Source organism: Cheilinus undulatus, linkage group 5, assembly GCF_018320785.1.
Source record: "Cheilinus undulatus linkage group 5, ASM1832078v1, whole genome shotgun sequence".
NCBI lineage: Eukaryota > Metazoa > Chordata > Actinopteri > Labriformes > Labridae > Cheilinus > Cheilinus undulatus.
In genome coordinates, this window is record NC_054869.1 from 43,370,337 (window position 1) to 43,392,620 (window position 22,284).

At 39.0% G+C, this 22,284-nt stretch overlaps 1 protein-coding gene across 1 annotated transcript in view; it reads left to right on the top strand.

Moving 5' to 3' along the window:
- LOC121509773 (protein prune homolog 2-like) overlaps positions 1–22,284 on the top strand; it is a 99,479-nt gene that overhangs the window by 38,805 nt on the left and 38,390 nt on the right. Inside the window, exon 8 of the mRNA XM_041787433.1 lies at positions 20,732–20,881. Coding sequence (XP_041643367.1) covers positions 20,732–20,881 — 150 coding nt within the window. The remainder of the gene's footprint in view (positions 1–20,731; positions 20,882–22,284) is intronic.

The window sequence follows — 22,284 nt, forward strand, 5'->3', positions numbered from 1 at the left end:
AGCATAGCCACTCTCGTGAGGAATCTCATTTTGACTGCTTGAACCTGCAATTTCATTCTTTTGGTCATTACCCAGAGTTCATAACCATAGGTGAGGGCTGAGACTAGTTCATCAAAGGCTTTGCCTTTTGGCTCAGCTCCCTCCTCACCACAACAGTCTGGTACATCTGCAAAACTGCTGATGCTGTACCAATCCGCCTCTCAATCTCACACTCCATTCTACCCTGACTCATGAACAAGACCCCAAAATATGTAAACTCCTTCACTTGGAGCAAAGACTTGGAGGTGCTTATTCTCACCATGATTTTAAAATTGTGGTGCTTTTAAAACAGAGTTACAGACACTCTGTTTTTTGCTGTCAATTTGATCTAAAAGCAAAGTAAAATCAAAGGGAGATTGTTCATGTACTGTTCATCCTTGTGATGATTTTTTTTAAATTGATTTTCATGGTCCTGGTCATTTTTTGATCTTGGCTTGTCTTGGTCTTGGTGCACTCTGGTCTTTGGCATGTCTTGGCTTTGGATTGTGTGGTCTTGACTCCAACACTAGTAATAGAGATGAGTTATACCGCAGCTGCCTTCCTTTTGTCAGATGTTTTCAGAGAAGATTATCAGAACTTAAATCATCCTTTATTAAAGAGAGGAAGAAAAACTTTGGAGAAAAGTTTTCTTTTTTTCAAAAGTAACTTTTAGTGGCTCTACACCTGCTCTGTCTTTTTGGGAGGGGGTTGTTATGTGAGTACAGGAGCCCCTCAGATGTTGTGATGCACTGAATTTGGATGAGATTCAGATGGAGAGACTCTCACAGATGTCGGTATCACCTGGCTCCCCACTGCTATCATCAAACCCAGCGCACACACGGAAACATCCGCACACTTTGTTCTACGTTTGTGGATGTTTGTGTTGACTTTTTCTGTCTTTCTGTTTCTCTCTTCTTCCTCTTCATTTGCAATCACACAGACGGAGGGTGCTTTAAGCCTTTAAGCCTACCCCTCGCTTTTCTCCCCGCTGCAACTTCTAATGTGTTCACCCCCCTCCCTCCGCCACCGCTACACCCCCCTAAAAAAATCATTCATTATTTCTTTTATATCTCCTTCTCACTTCCAAAGCCCATTTTTCTCAGCGGCTGCCTAGCGTGCGGTATTAGGCTATGTGTAAAATAAATGATGTCTGTAGCCGTAGGGGTATGGCTCTGCCTCCCCCAGAAAACTACCTAACGTCCAAGGAACATTAAACACCCAGATCCTCGTTTAGCGAATAAATAACCATTCATTTGAATGGCTTTGTCTGCGTGTGCGCACCGGACTTTCTGTGCATATTTTACCAGCGCTGTGCCTACATGCTGTGTGTCAGGAGAGAGGGAGAGCGAGGGAGAGAGCGAGAGGAGGAGAGAGAGGGCCCATTAGAGACTTAATATAGAATAAATGGCCAGGGGCCTCTGTGTCGCCAGCGGACCCTCCAACTCCACAGCGTCATGGTGGGTTACTAATGACCTGAGATCGGGCTCCAAAATGAACTCCTTATATTCATGTCATTTGCAGTGTGTATATATTTATATATTATTTTTTAATTGTGTTTGAAAAGAGAGTAAAACGGTATGAGTGTCATTTATTGAGGGGGCTTAGGGAAGTTCTGCCTTAAATGATTCTTTCCAGAAAACTAAATAAATTAGATTCAATTAGTATTTAATGGTTTATGTGTTATGTGTTTGTCAAAGTGTGTTTTTACGTCTCTGTGTGTTTGATGGCTGTTAAAGAGTTGGATTTTCGCTGTGATTGCCTAGTTAGCAGGAGGAAAAAGCTTCAGTGTGTTTGATTTAACAATATGGACACATCGTATAGACTGACTAATGCATTTCTGTTTCCTGTACAAACATATATTAGTCAGCATGTGTGCCGTATGAGGATGGAAGAGGAACATAGAAGCTAAGGAGTTTTATCAGCCTCAGCGCCTGTCTGGATCTTTCTCTATTATTTCTCTCTACTCATTGATGTGCAGCGTGAAGTGATTTGAAACTACAGGAGGAAATATTGGATTGTAATGATACCAAAATTTAAAACTTGAATCCACAGAGGAATCAGTCACTGGTATTAATGATAACCATAATCAAAGTTCCCCTAGGTATTGTATTGTTTAAATTTTGATTATCTTTAAAAACGCTGTGCATTGATATCCCAGCAATATGCCCAGACAGCACACTTCCTAGGTTTGTTTACTAAGGTGAAGGGGAAAATGCCTACAGGTTGACCAGTGACGTAAAAAAAAGACATCTCAGGGAGGAGGAAGCATCGCTGTGACTTTCCTCGTGCCTGCACCTCCACTGCCAGCGCTTGTTGGAGTTCAGAGACAGAGACCTTAAGAGCACTTTAGCCAGTGCTGTTTTTACTGAAGAAAATCCTCAGTTAGAAACTAGAAGTAGTATTAAGAAGGAGGCCGTGGAGTTGGGCGATGCTGAGCAGTGCTGGTCTTAACGCACTGGTAATACAGTGTGTAGGGTGTCCCATGTTACAGAGGTGAGTTTGGGCAATTAATTTACGTCTTTGAAAACTTTCAGAAATATGTGAGATACTGTAAGACCTCAATTAGAACTATATCATAAAGCAGTAGTCACTTTATAAATTCATATGGATATCACATTGCAATTTTCTACATATTGTAGCTTTAAACTGAAGATAAATTACTTCCTGTTTGGATACAGACCTGCTTTTATTTTGAAAGTAAATGAGGAACTTTGGGTAGATTTAAGGTTATGATATGAACTTAACCATGAAAAAGGAATTTGTTATGGACTGAAAAGAAAAAAGGCAACAGTAAAAAGATAAATGATATCACAAGGTGCAGATGACTTCTGATGTGTCCTCTGAGCTTTCTGCGAGTTTTTAAAGTGAAATGAGACATTAAGGAGCAGTGGTGGAAAAATTGTACATTTCTATGGCTGCAGAGAGACGCTGCAGTGACCTAGAGTTACTAAAAAGCATGCAATAAATGTAATGCAAAAAAAAGTAGAAACTTGTGATGACCTTAATCTCTGTGGGATCAGTGCATTGATGCTGACAGTCCTATTTCTTTCATTTTCTCCTCCCATTTATCTGCAAACCATTTCTTGTTTGCTGCACTCAACACACAAAGGTGCATGCACCCCCAAAATACACAGCTACATCACATTAACACACAGCTTCAACACCATCATTATAACAAGCTGTTCATGTTCAGAAAAAGTCCCTGTTAAGTCATTGTGTGCAGGTTTAACATGATGTGTGTAATGGACTTGATTGCCAGTAACCTGAAAGGGTGAAAAGGTCGAATGCCTTGCTCAAGGGCACATGAATCAAGCTCTGCACATGTGTGTCCAAAAGTTGGGGGATTAAAAAGAAGAAGACTTTTTGCTACCCGTAAAGGTTTGTGTAGCACTCAGATGGAGCTAGCATTGATGAATAATACTCTAAAATCACATCATTCACATGTTCATGCTGCAGAGAGAGTATTTGTGTACGGGAGGTTTTCATGGCTCAGTAATTAGCGCTGGCAGATGAAGCATTGGTCGGATAAAGAGTTGTCATGCTGTGGAGTTGATGAACTGTGGGAAGGACAGGAGCCCACAGCTACACACAGACATGGTCATGAATATGTGAATAATATGTTATTGCATGAGAACTTTAACAGATTTTAACATTTTGTGGAGTTCTTTATTTTTTATGGAAGCCCAAAGCAGACAAACATTTTATTTCCTCCATTTTCCTGTGATAAGGATATTTTAGTTGGTCATGTGATCTCCATTTATTTATCTCGTATCTCCAAAGATTAAAAAAGGACAAAACAACTATAGAAAAAGTCTTAATTTACCTCATAGTGTGGGTGAATTCAGCATGATACATGTCCTGCTCTGGACTGTCATTATAACCAGAATATTATTTATTTTTTATAGCAGGAGTTCACAAACTTTGCCATGCCAAAGACCTGGACACCTTCTTGCAAAATGTCTTAAATTCCTCGTTCATTAAGATTTAAAACTAAACTGAACCGCATCTTCAGCCACATTTGATTTTGAATGCCTGTCCCCTTTAAAAGACATTGAACTCAGCCATAAATATACAGTACAAAACAGGCTCTATGGTGAAGGACAAAACAACACAATACACAAGACAAAATATCACTGATAACCAAGAATTTAAAATGTTAGATCATACATGACAAACAGACTGAGTCCTCTTTAAAAACTGCCTCAGCCTGAATTTGTATACTTCCATTATTCTGCTCCATTTTAAGACTTTTTGGGCTTTTTACCTTTATTTTGAAAAGATGAATAGAGACAGGAAATATTGGGGAAGCTGTGCATCAAACAGCACCAGGACCAGGATTCAGTCCTGCCACCGGTGTGTCAAAGAGCTTAGCCTCAACAGATGGGTGCCTCCTCTACCAAATGAGCCAAACTGGCACTGATATGTGCAGATTTCTAATCATCTTGTTTTTCATTTGTCTCATAATGTCTGTCTTAAAATTAACCAACAGGAACATTAAACATATAATTAAAGTAAACACTCGTTAAATCCATAACTGTTAAAGTTCCTTAAAAAAGGATGACTAAAAATGTTAGTCACTTACCTTTATTTCCAGGAGGAAGACAAGACTAAGACAAGCTATAAAAGACCTTTGAAGTTTTAAACTTACAAGAATAAGTTAAGTTTTTTTCAAAGAGGCTAAAATGTGATTGCTGGACCATTCAAAATCCATGATATTTCTCCAGTTTGTGCCAGTGTCAGTCTGTTCATCAGTATATTTTTAATTTACTTAAGTATGGATGGTGCATTAATATGAGTGTTTTACATTTATTTTTATTTTACAATTTGGTTGATTAAATTAGTCAAAAGAAGATAAATGCCTTGACTAAAAGTAAAGATTAGATATATATGTCTTCTTAATTAAACTGGACTGAAACCTTTTTGAATTTTTGTCAACTGAAAATAGACTTAAACTTTAATGGTTAAAAGTGACTAAAATTTGTGTGGAGCTAATGAGCCTTCAAAAACAAAAACGAAGGCTTCGACTAGATTTAAAACAGCTTCGAAAGTTACCATTTATCCATTATATTAAGATTGGGAGGTATCTGGGGTTTTTTTAGTACCATCAAACCTTTCTCAGATTTTACTGCAGCATACAGTTTTACCACCATGTGTTTGAAAACCACGTCATACAAGCACTTACCGGCGTTTATGCACAAGCACAGCAAGCGCCTCTGCAGGCTTTTTACTCAGTCTTACAGAATGCTTCCAGTCTGAAGAATACCAAAACAACAACTTTGGGGTGCTGGAAGTGATTATAGATTATAGGTTTATGGTCTGTCTACTTTGTCCTTCTCTGTGCATAAAAGCTCCGATGAACTCTTTTCCCACATTAAGAGAAAATATGGAAATAATAATCCACACTATTATCGTGCAATATCTAAGAATGTGAAGTAATGTTCTGTGTGCTTTTCAACAGATAAAGATTGGCCTTTACTACTTATTTTTGCATTGTGCCAGCCCTGCCCCAAGTTCACTGTACAGGAAGATTATAAAAAGTTACATAATACTTTAAAGTGTAAAATAATAAACTCAATCCACATTTCACACTAAAAGGAGTTAAGATCATTTAAACGTTTAACTGTTGTTGATTTAATTTTGCTTGACTCTGTTGCTGCAGCTTGCAGCACCTGTGCTTATTAACAGCCTAAACTTTAAAAGAAGAATAATTAACATGTTTTTAATCTCACATTGCCGTTGATCACATTACAACCAGTGGTACACATTAAACAGTTTGACTTTAGAGAGGACACAGCGCTGTGCTAACCCATGCCATGGCGCACCACGCGCATATACATGCGCCAATATTTATGTGCATGTTTGTTGTTTGACAGTTTGGCCCAACATCATGAGATGGATTTTAATTTTATCAAATTTAGAGCATAGCGTGGTGAATGTGCAGGTCACAACTTGTCCACAAGAGCGTTTTGGAGTTGTTGGATTGTGTATTTGATGAGTTTGATGAGGGAAAGCAAAAAAATCCGTCTGCTTCAATAGCGTTAGCTGTGCAGCTGGTATATCGGTCCCCCCAGATCTAGAAACAGCTTGCACTGACAACTAAAGGAAACAAACCTATTTCTAAGACTATAGGAATTGTGGCAATGGGCGAATTTGCCAAAATGTTGAAGTATCCCTTTAAGCTTTCTTTCGGTTTGTGTTTGATGTCAATAGGTCAAGTAAAACAGGAAATATGATCGTTTTAATTTGATAACAAAATTAATGTTACACATAGGAGACAGTAGACCATGCTGTACAGGACAATTTTTAAAAATACTTTTATGTGGGATGTTGTTTTTTGGAGGCCCTATATCTAATACAGTAAATTTAAAAAAAATAAAGTTTTTATTTTATAAAGCTGAGGTAGTGCCGAAAAAGATTATACCAAACGTGAGCATAGTATACATTTTCTGAGTGGTTAATTTTGTCAAAAGAAAATGAACAAAATTGTAAAATAGCCAGTGGACCTATAAGGGTTAAAGTAATAATGTGGCTATTTGTAATACCCAGTACACGGTATTACCGTTTTGCCTGTTCCTGCGATCAATGGCACACGTGTGTGTGTGTTTTCAGAGCACATTTCCATGTCAGTGTTGTAATAAAGCTATAAGTGAAATTAACATCCAAAAAATTCAACTTGCTGTAGAAAGATAACATTTCAAACCTTGAACAAACTTTAAAGTTTAAGAAATGAGGATGAACGAGACAAACTTCAGCTGAGGTAACCTTGTACAGCCTATAGATTGGCTGCAAATATTGGAATAAATTTTGATATCCACAGACATGAGTAGTTAACTTTTTTAGATATTGTCTGACCATGTATCTACTGATATCCTGCTTGTAACACTGGGCATCCCAAATTTTATATGTCCATAGTATTTGTTTGTGAAAATCCCCAAAATTAATATCAGCCATTTCTATGATAAGTTATAAAGAAATGTAGTCATATCACATTGTTATGGGTCGCTAGCTAAAATCATAGTTTCACTGTTGAGCTTTTAACCAGCAGTTAGATGAATTATTGCTTTTTCAAAAACGAGTGGCTGTAGGTCCTGATATGCTTCTGTTGTTTTCAGAATAAGTTGCTGTGCTGGTGCCACACAAGAGAAATTTTTTGTCTAAATTATCACTCAAATCCTGAAAGAACACACAAATGCAGCCCATGTAGACATGTAGAGCTTTGCTAGTTTTCTGTCTGTTTGAACAGTTTTACACTCCTGACAGTGAGGAAAAGGAAACACTGGGAACTTGAGTAAATCCATTATTTCTTCAGGAAAGCGGTGTTATTATTGTAATGTTGTTTGTTTCTGTTAGGGGTAAACAAAATCAGTCATCTTTTGAAATGTGTGACTGAAGCTTTTTAGCTGTTTGTGAGTGTGTTTGTGAACTTCTAAATATCTGCTTAGAGAAAAACTCATGTACTCAGACTTAAACATAGTTTAGATCTTGATCTCTTTTTCTGATTTTTAGTTTGAAGTATTTCCATGCATGTGTACGTGTCCATCTCTCCATCTGAGGTACGCTTTAGGTTGGGTTTCGGCGACGTTGATTGTCTCTAATGTGTTGTTTGTTCACAGTCCTCCGGCCCTTCTGTTTGTTTATGCGGGGCCGGTTTTGCCCTACGCCGCTTGCACAAATAATTATGCTGGCTAATGAAGGGGCCCGCAGCCACGGCTCTCGGTAAATGCCTTCTTGATGAGCGGCAGTCGGAGACAGCAGGTGCAGGGTGGGCCTCCCAGGGACTGAGATTGAAGAGCAGAGAGTCGGGTTGCCACGCCCCACAATTCTCCTCTCTGTTCCTCTCTGACATCCTGGGTCTGACTTTATTGCTCTCAGTATTATTACTATTTTAAGGCTATTTACAAAGTATGAACTGTAGCAATCAGGGCTTCAGAAGTAATCCAACATAATCAAAGCTACAAATCAGGTTGTTCAGAACCATAAAGAGTAGGTAACTGGATACCATCAGATAATCTGATGCTTGCTTTTATCTGTAGAAATCCATCTCAAACTTTTGACAAAGATTAGGATTATTAAACTCCTATATGAAAGGCTTTAAAGAGGACTTAAATCATCATCTTTTCATTATTATTATTAAAATAATAATAATAATAATAATAATTATTATTATTATTATTAATATTGTTAATATTATTACTTTAATAAAGGAAAATAGGATCATCATGGGGAACTTGTAAAGTTGCTTTACAGGTAGATATACATATATATATATATTATATTAATTTGTTATATAGACCTCTTGCTGACACGTGGCTACTATGATGCCCATCACTACAGTGAAGGTTTTTCTGACAGTTATGTCCCAGGTGTATTTTATAGCCATGAAAGAAACAAAGTTACATAACAGAATCAGCCTGTTGAACACAAATGTCACTGACTCTGTTAAATGAGCTGAGTCACCTCAAGGGCGCCCACAAACAGAAAACCTTGTGAACAGCTGAATAAAACAGGCTTTTCTCTGGACATTAAGGACCTAATATTACTCTTACTCTTTGTAGCTGTCCTGATAAATACCTCATTGTTTACTGTTCATTCAAATGTAAAAATATGCACAACACAATCTATTCAAAGAGGTATCCACGAGTACAATTTCTGTTTTCTTGAAGACATACCGACATTTCAAGATTGCTTAACTTTCCGTGAATAAATGTGCACTACACAGATTACCATTGGGAATTTGTGGACAGGAGCAGCTCTGGTATCCCGTGAGTAGCATGCACCTTTTGTGGGACTGGGCAGGACTGACTGTGTGATGTCACATGCAAAGATCTATAAACATGAGTTTGAGTTCATTTACAGCAAAGGCTGTATTTTTTACACTGACTCAGGGTGTTTGGTGTTGACCAGAAGATCATGTTTTTGTTTTATCAGGCTGTTTTCGAGAGTATTATTCAGCAGGTACGGAAATCTCTCTGTCCAGTTAAACTCCAAACTCGCTCGCCTGGTGCAGACCGCCATGAAGATTGTAAGGAGGACTGAAAACTTTTCCCTGCAGTCCATGTATGATCCCTCTCACATTCTCCACCCTGAGTATGAACTTTTACTGTCTGATAGGCGATACAGAGTCCCCAAATGTAAAATGAAGCGCTTTAAAAACTAGTTTGTGCCCACCTGAATTAGGGTTTTAAAAATGTTTACTGAAGATGTCGCTGGATAGTGCAATAATGTCATGGTGTCATCATTTTACCTTCTTTTTCATCTTGCTGTATTTTATTCTCATTGTTATTCATTGCCAGCATTTTTAAAACTGTTTCTATAGCCGTTTTTACACAGAGATTTCACAATAAAGGTGAAAAGGAACACCCGTCTCTGTTCTGCAACGAGCAATTCATACAAAGGTGTAACAGAGCCATGCACACTCGAGCTTACACACACACCCCGGCACCCCTTAATCAGATGGCAGCCACTGCCCGAGCGGCTGCTTTCAATGAAACTTGAAACTCTGGATTTCTCGGTTCAAAACTTTGTATTTTCTAAATAAAATAAGGGGATAATAACATAAACATTCATTTTGGTCGATTAGATCCAATACGCTTTTTTTTCCTCCATGTTTCTGAGTTGGAGGTCCAACTTTAAGCAGTGTCACAGCGCACGTATTTATGTTGGAGGTCGGAAACTTCAGAGTACTGAGCTCACTTGAACACATCATGCAACTTTTCAGACGCTGCTGTGAGCAGAGATGTGTCTGCTCTCTCCTCTCCAGTACAGAGTGTGATCAGCTCTCTAACCTCTCAGTCTCTCCAGTTAATCCACATTATTCTTTGTTTTATCCCACTGTTGTTTTCTCCAATGAAATGTCGCTTGATTAAACCGGTTTTTAAATCTCCCATTTATGGAGACAGCAGCGCACACTCGCTGTTGCAAAATGCTCAATTTCCTACAGAACAGCGTTGCGGAACGAAGACGTAACAGACATGGAAAAGAGAGGCAGTGTGAAAGTAGCTTATGAGAGTCTTGTGCAGTATGGGTATGTGCAATATGTGCAGGTTATGTGTGGGTGCATCTTTATCGATATGTGCAACTCTGTTCACGAGGTCACTGTTGCTATTGTTCTAGTATATTACTTACACGTTATTATCTGGTAGCTTCATCTCTGCAGCTCTTGGAGTCCAAGACAAATCTCCCTAAGGGGAAAATAAAGTGTATTATTTCATATATGTATACATATGTATATATACAGCATTCAGAACCTCTTTACTTTTTTCCATTTTGTTATGTTGCAGCCTTATGCTACAGTAAGAAAAAGTATTTTTAGTCATGTAAATCTACACTCAGTAACCCATCATGGTAAAGTGAAAACAGAGTTAAATAATTTTGTGCAAAATCATTAGAAATACAAAAAATATCATGTTGACATAAATATTTTTAAACTTTTGGAAAAAAAAAAAAAACACAACTTGAAATTTAGCTCAGGTGCCCCCTGTTTCTCTTAAATGATTGTTAAAGAGGTGTTTCTACACCTTGATTGGAGTGCACGTGAAGTAAATTGAATTTAAATTTATCTTATACTAGGATGCTTTTTTAACTTGACAAAGTAAAAACAATGACAAGGTAGATGGGACTAGAGTTTTTATAAATGAAGGATTTAGTTCTGCTAAAATTACTTCAGTGATCTTTATGAACAAACACATCCTAACTAGCAGCCTAAACATAACAATGACTCCTGTCAGCCGGTGGTCTGCAGCCACTTTCACCGAAGTTTCTCTCATTCATATCTTCATGATTTAAAGCAAAGATTAAACAGCCTTGCACATTGTTTTCATGGCACTTTTAGATACTATCTGCTACTTTACACAAGAACTATCAGGACAAAAAGCCCTGAAGTTCAGCTTGTGCTTCTGCGTTCATTGTGTGAGAGTATGCAGTCATACAACCAAAATATCAGATATGCCAGAAATTTTATGGCTGCTGCTGTTCAGAAGCGGCTGATCAGGCCTAAAGTGGCGTTATTGGCCCCCTTCACACTGCCAGGCAATCAATGCAAAATCCATCTGAAATTTGGCCTGATTTGAATCAGCTATCCAGCTCAAAAAATCAGGTCAAGATCAGTCTGAAATCACAGTGTGTGCCCATTTGAAAGCACTGGTAATCAGGAGATAATCCAATCCAATTTTTTCATAGACAACTTGGAAAAAAGGGTGCCAGATTATATCCTTAACGCTAAAATAATGTTTAGTTCAAATTACCCAGCACTCTGCTTCTTTTTAATTTGCTGCTTCTCTTTATTCTGAGTAGAAATGCCCTTACAAGGATCGCACAAAGATTCATCAGTGTAATGTAAACAGTAAAAATGTACTTCTGTTTGGCTGTAACAGACACGATATGGACTCTTTCCTGTACAAATTCATGTTGTTGATTTAGGAGTTTAGATATTCGCTGCATAAAAAAGTCATCAGCACGTATCTTAAATAACACGTACTGATGTTGTTTTCTCATCATCTTCTCCTCTGAAACTCTCATTCTTCCTCTTCTCCCATTTCCATTCTCCCCCTGTGGCTTCTTTGGGCTTTGAGGGCAAACAAATAAACAAAACAAAACATTTATAGACTCAGCTCTTGTATCGCGGCCCCTAAATCCCGGCACTTGGAGCTGAGCGAATGAAGCATGCGGAGAGGGCCCATATGAGAGAGACAGACAGGAAGACATTTGGGCTTCTTTCTTTGCAAAACTTTTACCCCCCTCCCATTTTCCCTCTGTCTCTCCGAAAACTTCATAAGCACTAATACTCTTGTGTACGCATTTGTGTGCATGAGCATGAAGACTGGTATGACTCTTGGTTTGTGTGTTCGGCTGTGCATGTGAGAGTGTGCGGTCTATGTGGCACATGTGTGCGTGCATTTGCATGCGTGTGTTTGAGCAGGGTGGTGTCAGCTCGCTCCTTGCCACCCCATTTGCTGTAGCTGTACCGCTGTGATCACAGACAGATGTATAAATCAAACCTCGCTTGATGGATTCATCAGGGTGGCGAAACGATCGCCTGAGAAGAACTCGCAACTCTCTTAGCGTTCTGTGTTCTGACGGAAAGGGTATGCAAAGAGCCTAAATGGATGAACGCTTGATTAATTCTTTGCCGGAGATGTTGGCGACAGCAGGAAATGTGTTTTTGCTTTGACTGTGTTTGCACGGGAATTTACGCGCGCGGGGCGTGAGTTATGAGGCCTGAGTTTTGTACCTAAGGCTATTGTGCATAATGATGGCAGGTTGGGAGAACTGCAAGCAGCCGCTAAAGACTTGCTACCTGTGGAGCAAAGACAACCAAAGAGAGAGGGAGGGTGTGTGAGAGAGCAAGTGGATGTGTGTGTTTGTATGTGTGGATTGGGGCCTAGTGTGGGAGAAAAATAAAGCTGCAAAGAGTGAGAATAACGCCCCCTTTATGCATGCACTCCTGAAAGTTTCAGGACAGTCTGCCTCTTAACACATTTTTCTTTTAGCACCAAATTATCCTCGTTGCACTGGGTTCTTAGGAGGCCGACTATGATGTAAAAAGGATGTTGCTAAAGTCAGTGACGTGTTTACAAAGTATCCAAGAAGGCTTCACCGCGTTAACCTTGTCCCTGAACTGCTCTTGCCTCCTGATGCCATCATCCAGGCCTGCACCAGGCCCATGCCCCATCTCTCAAGGAATCTTTCCAGCCGACCCCTCTGTGATGCACATGGCCACCCTTGAGGTCTGATCCAACCCACTGGGTCCTGGGCACCTGATATGTAGTGGGCTACGCCAAATGTCCTAAAATTATACTGCAAAATTACAAACTGAACAAAACAACCCCAATATACAGTCTAAAGTGCTGTTTGCATTTAAAAAGAACTGTATACATTTGAAAAGTGCAAGCTCATCAGCTGTTAATGAGTGTAGCCAGCCCCAAAGTTAGACAGCTTCACTGGATACTGAAAGGTTGCTGGGAGGGAAAAGCTGTTTTTCATGCATGTAGTCTTTGTCCTTTCATTGACCTGCACAGAGGGGTGAACAGGTGATGGGCAGACTGTGAGAGGTCCCTGGTGCCTCTGAGGATTAGGGTGTAGATGTCAGGTAGCTAGGCTCTGATGATCTTCCCCGCAGCCTTAATGACCTTCTGCAGGGTGTGTTGCTCTGTCTTTGTGCCAAACCACACTGACAGGCAGTGCATCGGCACACTCTTGATGGCACAGTGGTAAATGTTTATCAGGAGCCTCTAGGATAGCTTTGCTGTTGTCAGTTTCCTGAGTTAGAGATGTTTATTTTTTTAAGATTTATTTTTGGGACTTTTTATGCCTTTATTTGATAGAGGAAGGACAGTGGATATACTCAGAAACAGGGAAGAGAGTGGGGAGAGACATGCAGTAAAGGGCAACAGGCCACATTCGAACCTGGGCCGCCGTGGGAAGCGCCTTAAACCACTCAACCATCTGCGCTACAGAGAAGTAGAGTATAGAGAAGTTTTTGTTGGGCCTTTGCTATCACAGAGGTGGTGTTGCTACCCCAGGACAGGTCCTCAGTGACCATCAGACCCAGAAACTTGAAGGTTCAGACCCTTTCCACCATTTATAAAGAGAGGTGTGTTGTTGTGTTGACCTGTTTTCCAAAAATCAACTAACATCTTTGTTTGTTTGTTTCACACCTGTATTCAGATTACCTTTTTCTCCATGAGCAGGACAAGATTAGAGGTTTTCAAAAAACCCTCTGAAGGAGATTGGATGAATGCTCTGTCTGTCACATTCAAGACATGCACAGCTTCATTTCTAACCTTAGGTTTACAGGCTTACTCTGCCAAAGTGTATGAATGGTGAAGGTGGCTAAAATTCATGCCAAAGTCTATTGAGAGACATGCAAAAACACCTTTTCTGCCAAGAGAAGCTTTCAGTGTGACTCTTTGCTCTTGTTTCAATAAAGAAATGTGATCGAGCTAATTAAACCGCCACTTTTCTTCAGCTAGCCTACATCAGAGCTAACAGCTACAGTTTGTATATTCTGGTTTACAGTTCAACCTAACCCACCCGTAGTAGCAAAATCACCTTTTCTGTCATGAAAAACTTTCTGTGCTGTTCTTTTCTCTTTATTTCTAGGCCTGTAGTCAACCGTGCCCGGTTCCTTACTGTGCCCCTTTGGTAGTCATAGGTGGCTTTCACACCGGGGCCCAGGTCCTGGATCCGAATGCACTTGAGCCCAAAGTCCTGTTTATTTTGGTCAGTGCGAATGCAAACAAACCGTGCCCCGGGTTCAGTGGACTCCGGCATGGTTCAGATGATATATGAATGCAGCCACGCCTGGATACAGGACAGAGTGTCATATCAACTATATGACGTCATCGTAAAAACTAAACTTATATACCTGGCGCGGCAGTTTGTAAAGGCAATAAGAGTCTCCTGTCACCTCAAAAACTGCTGAATCCGCGCAGCTCGAGCCCATTTAAGCCTCTGAGCTGTAGTAGATGGGTAGATAGGAAGGGTGACGTTGAGGCATCTTCAAAAGTGATTTTAAAAACTCCTGTGCTGGAAGAATGGACTTTTTGAATGAATGAATGATTGCCATGGTAGCTTCTTCTTTCTCCTCCTTGGCAGGTCTATAAACCAGCTACATGCATTACGCCACCTGACTGAGCACACACATAAGTGGGCCGAGGCATAGATCAGTGTTGCTAGTGTTAGTATAAAAGCACCCTAAAGCAGTATTTTTGAGGCATTATTACATTTTCATCATGTACTAAAATAACGACTGACCTGGAGACAATCAGCATGCACCTGCCTTTGATCTCCTCCTTGTACAGCACAATAACTAATAAAACTCTACCAGCCTGAAAAATATCCTCAGATAATTGTTTTTGTAGTAATTTATAATAACTAATTACAGGACCACTTGTTCCTGTATGGGCTGTAGCATTTTTGAGCATATATAAGACAGCATGTAGCATTTATAGCAGTGTTGCGGTGAAGGGAAATAAAGGTTGACAAGTCAGGACTAAATAACCAGGAGACATCGTCTTTTTTCTTCTATGCTTTCTATCTCTTTGTTAGAGACTAACACTAACGTGAACACTTTGATGAGATGGTACAGGGGGATGATTCCTCGTAACCTATTTGCTGACGGATGAATTAAACAGGCCCCAGGAGTTGATGCTGTGAGGGAGGGCAGAGCAAAGACAGCAGCGGTACTTCAATACAAACATGCTGTATCTTTATGTCGAGTTAAATGTGTTGTTTCTAAGTTACTTTGAGAATAACTGTTGTATACTCAGAAGATAACACATTCTGCATTGCTTTGTGTGCTTCTGTCTACCTGCAGCACTGCATTGCTCCTCTCTTTCTCCATCAGTCAGCTGCACACATGCACCATTTCTCGGTGATCTCAGTCAGATGAAAGCTTTTTGACCAATCAATAAACCAACCAAATGGAGGCTGTCAGCCCTATTTTTTCCATAAAGAGTTGTGGTCCAGTTCTGATCAAACCGTCACTATACTATAACTCCATATGAGCTAATTGCCACACCAGTGGCAGCCATTGCCATTGGCTTCCATTGCTACCACTTTGTTCTCCTCAAATGACGTAGGTCCATTTTCAGGTCTGGCAGAATCGTTTCAGACTGGAGCTTTACAAGCTTGATTTGCTTAATGAAAGACATGGAGTCTGGCCAATCCATCTGCTTTGCAGGGTTACTAAAACAAGATGTTAGACGTTCAAAATCCATGATCTTTCTTCACTGTGTGTGTAATTAAAAACAAAAGCAAAGATGAGGGGAGAAAGCATTCAAGGTATGAAAGTATTTTCTTCAGTATATTTCAAAGCAGTTAAAGTATAGATAGTTCATTATAATGACTATTTAACATTTTTATTTATTTCACAATCTGGCTGAATGAATTAGTGCAAACAAAATAATTGTTTTGACTTATAGAAAAGACAACAATATAAGCATAATTTATTTGCTTAAACTGGACTAAAATGTTTTTGAGTTTTCGACTAAATGTAGATTAAAATTTGCAGAGTAAAAATACAAAAATGTGACTCAAACTTAAGAACATTTTAATTTAGAGCAGTGATCATCAACTAGTGGCCCGGGGGCCACATCAGCCCGCCCATATCTTCTCTCCTGGCCCCCAGAACATCATTAAATCCAAAACATGAAGAGGAAATATATGTTGTGGTAATTCTGGTATTGTTTTTTCTAAACTGCCTACAGTTATTAAAATGACTCCCAAAATAATTGAGATTGAAACAGTTCAATCAGGAATAACTTTATATTTCATCAATTTTTCTGAAACTATTGAAGACACCCCACAAATAAAGGAGATTAAAATATTTTTTTCTAGATTGGCTTGATGCTTGAACAGTTTTTCAAAAATCCCCCATCAGCCATTGTAAGTAAACAGATGCATGACAAATACATACTCATCTGTCCATTCTTAAGTAAACCTTTGGTTACTGCATCAACCTACCAATTCAGGTGCTTTGAGAACAATATTTCCCTGCCTGAATACAGAAACAAAAGACCTGTTTCATGCATGCATTTTTCACCAATCAGGATTTGACATATTTGACTCAAATTCAGTGATGAAAAACGTGACAGCTCTAAAATATGTGGCTGAAATATCTCAATGGCCCCCTTGTGGCTGGCTGCAGTATGGGCAAGAGGGATTGAATTCACTGCGTTCACAAGTGTCATTCGCTAAATTATGACACCTTTACCGCAAAGTTGACATTTTTTCAGAAGGCACAATCATGATAACTTGACATTTGTGGTAAAGTTGTCATAATTTAGGGAATGACACTTAATGACACTTAATGGCAACATTCATGAAGCCCTATTCATGTTAATGACAGGTGTCATGTCATGATTATGACAGCATAAAGTCAGTCTTATGAATAAAACTTCAAAGAAAGTGTTACTGCTAAAAGTAAGGTAAAGAAAATAAAAACATTTAACTAGATCTTTTGCTTATTTAACCATCAGGCCCCCACAATGTCTGCCAAGAAAAAAATCTGGCTCTAGTTATTCCTGTATTAGGTCATTCTTGATTTAAAAAAAATTGCTGTTGTTGATGGAAACTCTCGGCTTCAGGCATTTTGGGAGTGCAGAATTCCTGTTTGGATTTTTCTATGCTATACAGCATGTTAACATTAAACCAAGTGACAGACAACATGACAGCCACAAAAATATTCAGCTCAAATATCTCAGTCACCCCCCTGTGGCTGGTTGCGATATAGCGACTGATCTCACTGTTAGAGCCTAAAAATTGCATACATTCAAAAGAAATTAAAAAAAATGAAAAAAGAAAAAAATTATAAATAAAATAACATAACCATTTAAAAAAATTCTGTGAATTATTTAAAAGTTTGGACCCCAAAGAGCCGTTTTAAGAAATATCTGGCCCTTGTGCAAATGTAGTTAATGACTTCTGATTTAGAGACTAAGACTGAATATAGAAAAAAGTGGCTAAAATTAACACTGCTGTGCCTTCCACAGTCAAATGCCATTTCCAAATTTAATTGTGAATCATAGCTTTTCAAACTTTAAAAATGTACCCAGACCTTTATTTTTGTATTTAACTTTATTGTACTGTTTGTTCTGACAGTATTAATATGACAGAGCAAAGACAGTAAGAATCAGACCAAACTAGTCTTACAAAAAAAATCATGCTAAAAGGTAAGAACAAAGTGCCTAAGCAAAAGGTCAATAAATAAAATAACAAATAAAAGGAATATAATTGGAAATACAGTTAATTTAAGAGATAAAGTTTGGGGGTTTCAATGTTTGTGTGAGAAATTTCATGTCATCAAAAGCTCAACAAATGAGAAACAGGTTTTTGTGTCCAGATCGCAGGGTTCTTAGAGATGGTTAGCGAGTGGATTTTATGGCTAATATGTTGGTAATTTATAAGAAAAGGCAATCTGTGAATCTGGGGGTGGCAGAAAGAGGGAGGAAGAGGAGGGGGAGGCAATATGAGTAGTAATTTACTCAGTTAAGAGCCAAATGGCAGACAGACTGTCGCCCTGCGTGTCATCTCGCAGATTTGCACTCTGCTCGTTTTCTGACTACATTTTCCTGCCTGTGAGGATGTTTGTGTGCAGTTTGTGTGCACATGCACACAGTTGGGAAGAAGCTTCAGAGCATCGGCCTCATCTGAGCATTTCTTTGTACTGTAAATCATGAAGACTTTATTGCTTTGCCAGAGCTCATATGTGTACATACTGCTACATGTTTGTTCACTGAGATTACAGTAGACGACTGCAGGCGGAGTTATGCGCGAGTGTCTGCGTGTGTTAAAGTTTGATGTGCCTTTACTTGTGTGTTTGTACTTCTGTGAGTGAATATGTGTGTTTTAAAGGATCTGAGGAGGCTTCATTGCACTCATCAGGATATCAGTGTTGAGAAATGGCGGTGTCAGTGAAGTGACAGTTGTGCGTGTCTGTGTGAGTGAGGATTGATGGGCCTCGGTCTGACAGCAGCCATATTGTGGGGAGAGAGAGAAGGATGGGGATGGAGGGAAGATCAGGGGGGAAGTATTGTAGCCCCCTCATCCTCACAGGTTAATATTGACACAGCCTGGGCAGACACAGAGCCTGCAGCGCTCATCAATCACCTTCAGTGGACCCATACGAATGCGCTCTCACAAACACGCAGGCACAAACAGAGAAAGACCACACAGACTGGAAGATACAGCATAGGGATGGGCAATTTAATCCGTTTTTAAACTCTAAAGTTACATTTTTAAACAACATAACGGGTAAGAAAATATCATTTATATCAGTGGTTCTCAACTGGTCAAGCCAGGTATGATCATCCAAGAGCACACTGGCCTCCTCCAAATGGAGGAAGTTTGGCACAACCAGGGGTGTCATTTAGTGTACGTGGAAATAGCTCTTCTTTTTTAAAAAAACAGATTGAGTGAATTAGAAGATTTAAGAAATCAAAGATTTTCTTAGAAATATTTATCCTTTATGGTTATACAGTTTGGCCTCCATACATTTTGTGGTATTTACATGTGGTCTCAGGGGACTTTTTGTTAATTTTTCTTACAATTTTGAAATTGACTTGGAGGCCCCATTGAGTCAGAAGTATGGCCGAGTTCATATACGTGTGAGTGGAACTGCTGAGATTTGTTACCTGTGTATGATTGGTCCCCAAAGTCACATGACCCGGACAAGCAGTGAAGGCAACACAGTCTGGAGGAGAGAGAGACAGGGAAGCACTCGGGCAGAAGCAGTGGCAAGACATATTTTGAAGAAACAATACTTTGTTAGAGTAATCGATACCAAAAGAGTTCTCTGCAGTATCGATATATCGATACTATAGTATTGATGCTCCCACCACCATTTTTTATAGTTACATATTTGGCACATGCCAACTTGTGCGTACACAACTTTTATAAAAGAGACCTCAGGACTCTTCCAAGAGCTGGTTCCCCAGCCAAACTGAGCAATCGGGGCAGTGGAGCCTTATTAAGAGCAGTGACCAGCAAACATTGCTGCAGCCCTCCGCTGAATCTGGGCTTTATGGCAGAGTGGCCAGACAGACGCCTCTCCTCAGTGCAGAACACATGAAAGCCTGCTTGGAGTTTTCAGAAAACTCTGCATGTAAGCCAGGTGGGCTTTCACAGGTAAATGTGTGTTGCCAATGATTGTATGTCATTTAGACAGGGTGTAGGAGTTTGTTCTCAATTTTGATAACAGAAAACAAGAAATACTCAATATTGGTTGTGTATGACTGCTTTTTTGTCACTGTAGTATCAAACAGGAAACAATATAATTTGATTTTCTGTACACTCATATCAAAGTTTTTCATCCTGGTATTAAGACAACCGTATGACATTCCTTTACAAAAATATCACTTTATATCCTCTTTAACCATTCAGCTAAAAACAATATCAAGATATGATTTTTGGTCTGTATTGCCCAGCCTTAATGTAGCACATCAAAAGAAAAATACAAACAAACTTCCAGCTAAAAGCATGATTATTTTGAAAGTATGTGAGGATAAATATACATGTGTTTTCAAGAAATGTAGACACACACTAATGTCAAAGTTTGAATTGTCTCTTTTGTTTCAAAGTTTTACTTAAATAAGCACAACAACAATTGTAAGAACTTTATAAAACAAACAATAGCACCACAAATCTATATTAATCAAGCAAATATGTTTTCAAAAGTATCACTTTGCACATTATATGTGTAACCCTGCGTTGCAAATTATGGTTGCAATAACATTGCTGTTAATCATTCCAGAAAGATAGAAAAAGCAAGTTCCCTTGACAAACAAAACAATTAATTAATGCAACTTTCTGTCCATCAATCACTGTGCGTGTCACTGAATTACCATAATCTGTGCATGGTGGCTGTTTTAAGAGCAAACAGTTAATTTCCAAACAATAAATCACAAAGTGTCTCTCTACCCCTCTGTGCGCTTTGACAGCTTCGTCTCTCATCGCTGCAGATGAAGGCTGACTTCAAACCACTTCAGCTTTACAAAAACTAAATCATATGCGCAATGAAAGGCAGGGGTCTTACAAAGTTTCCTTTTCAGCTGTAACCAACATCACTGTGAGACTACTGTGAGCGTCTTCAAATTATCATTATTAGGTCTATTACGAAGTTTTGTACAAGGTCTCTTATGGCCTATTGTGATTCAGAATTGGGGAAACTCTCAAACTGCTTTTTTTACACATTTACTGTTTTCTTTTCTTCCAGGACTGGCACGATTACGTGGAGGTGCTGAAAACATTTAGTCATCGTCATGGATACGATGGTCTGGTGGTTCTTCTGTCAGTCCATGATACACTCCATCATCCTCGCCAACAGATGGCGGTCTACTCAAGCAACTCAGATATCCTCAACCAGGTAAACAGGATGTAAGGATGTGGGTTAGTTTATGTTCAAGCAATTAGCAATTGGCAGGCAATTTAGGAAGACACTTTCCTATTCATTTTAAAATAGAAATCAACATGTTTACAGAATGGTTCAAGAAAAAATGTGGTTTGAATAGCTGATATCTTATACAAGGGATTAATTATCAACATAATTCATACATTTTTATGATATTAGGGCTAAGAGTTAATAATAAAACTGTACAGTGAAGCGTGTAACTGATCTGACTGACAGGTGGGTGAATTGTGAGTGCAGGTCAGAGGGGTTAAGGTAGCGTTTTTGTCAAGACCATACTATCTGAGACCAAGACATGCCCAAGAACAGAGTGCACCAAGACCAAGACTTTTGGGGGGTGGAGACCAGGATTGAGACAAGCTGAGACCAAGGCAAGACAAAGACTATAAAAATCAAGAAAAAATACATCACAAGTTTGATCAGTAAAAGAGCACTCTCTTTAATTTTGGTTTGTTTTTAAATAAATTTGACTGCAAAAAACAAGGTGTACTACTGTTTCCAAAGCACCACAATGCAAAAATCTCAAATCTTGTCAAAAATAAGTCCTTGTATGTATTAAGACAATATCTGAAAATTAAATGTTTATCTGGTTATTTTCACATGAATGAGGTATAAAATTAGTATTAAGAGATATTTATGACTAGAAATAAGATGCACTGCTTTACTAAGATCTGAGATTTTCAGGTGTCTGACACATAAGCGATTTAATAGATTTCCAAGGAGGCATAACAATCACCAACCTAACAGCAGTGGTTTTAAGTCACATTACAACATTAATTAATCAGGAATAGTTCTACTGAAAATGACATGCTGAGTCTGAATAAAATTCAGTAACAAAATACTCAAAAGTCTGAGCTCACCACCATAAGTAAACAGCAGTATGACTGTCAAGACCACAAAACATGTCCTCAAAAGTCCAATTTCTTTTCATGAAAAATAAAGGTTTAAAGTGAAGCTTTGCTGCATTTAAGAAATATAAGAGACTGCAGCATTTTTTGACCTAGGATGAGGTCACATTATAATGCCCGCTTTACTAAAATCCTTCTCAACTGGTGCAGAGGAAGCAGGATCTGGTATCGAAGAATACCACATCAGTGGTGGTCTCAACTGGTCTTGATGGAAAATCCTGTTTCACCTCTGTAGCAATGTCAGTGTGGGGTCTGATATGATTATACTTCAAAACTACACGTCAGAAGCACGGGTGACAACACTGAGACTACATCTATGATTTATAGTCTATGTTTGGGACACAGCATCAAAAAACTGGAAAGGATAGGCTTTAATACCTCCTTTGTTTGTGGGTTAGCCTAACAGCTATCTAAGTCCGGGTACATGGTAGCTGTGCCACAACTTGATTTTGA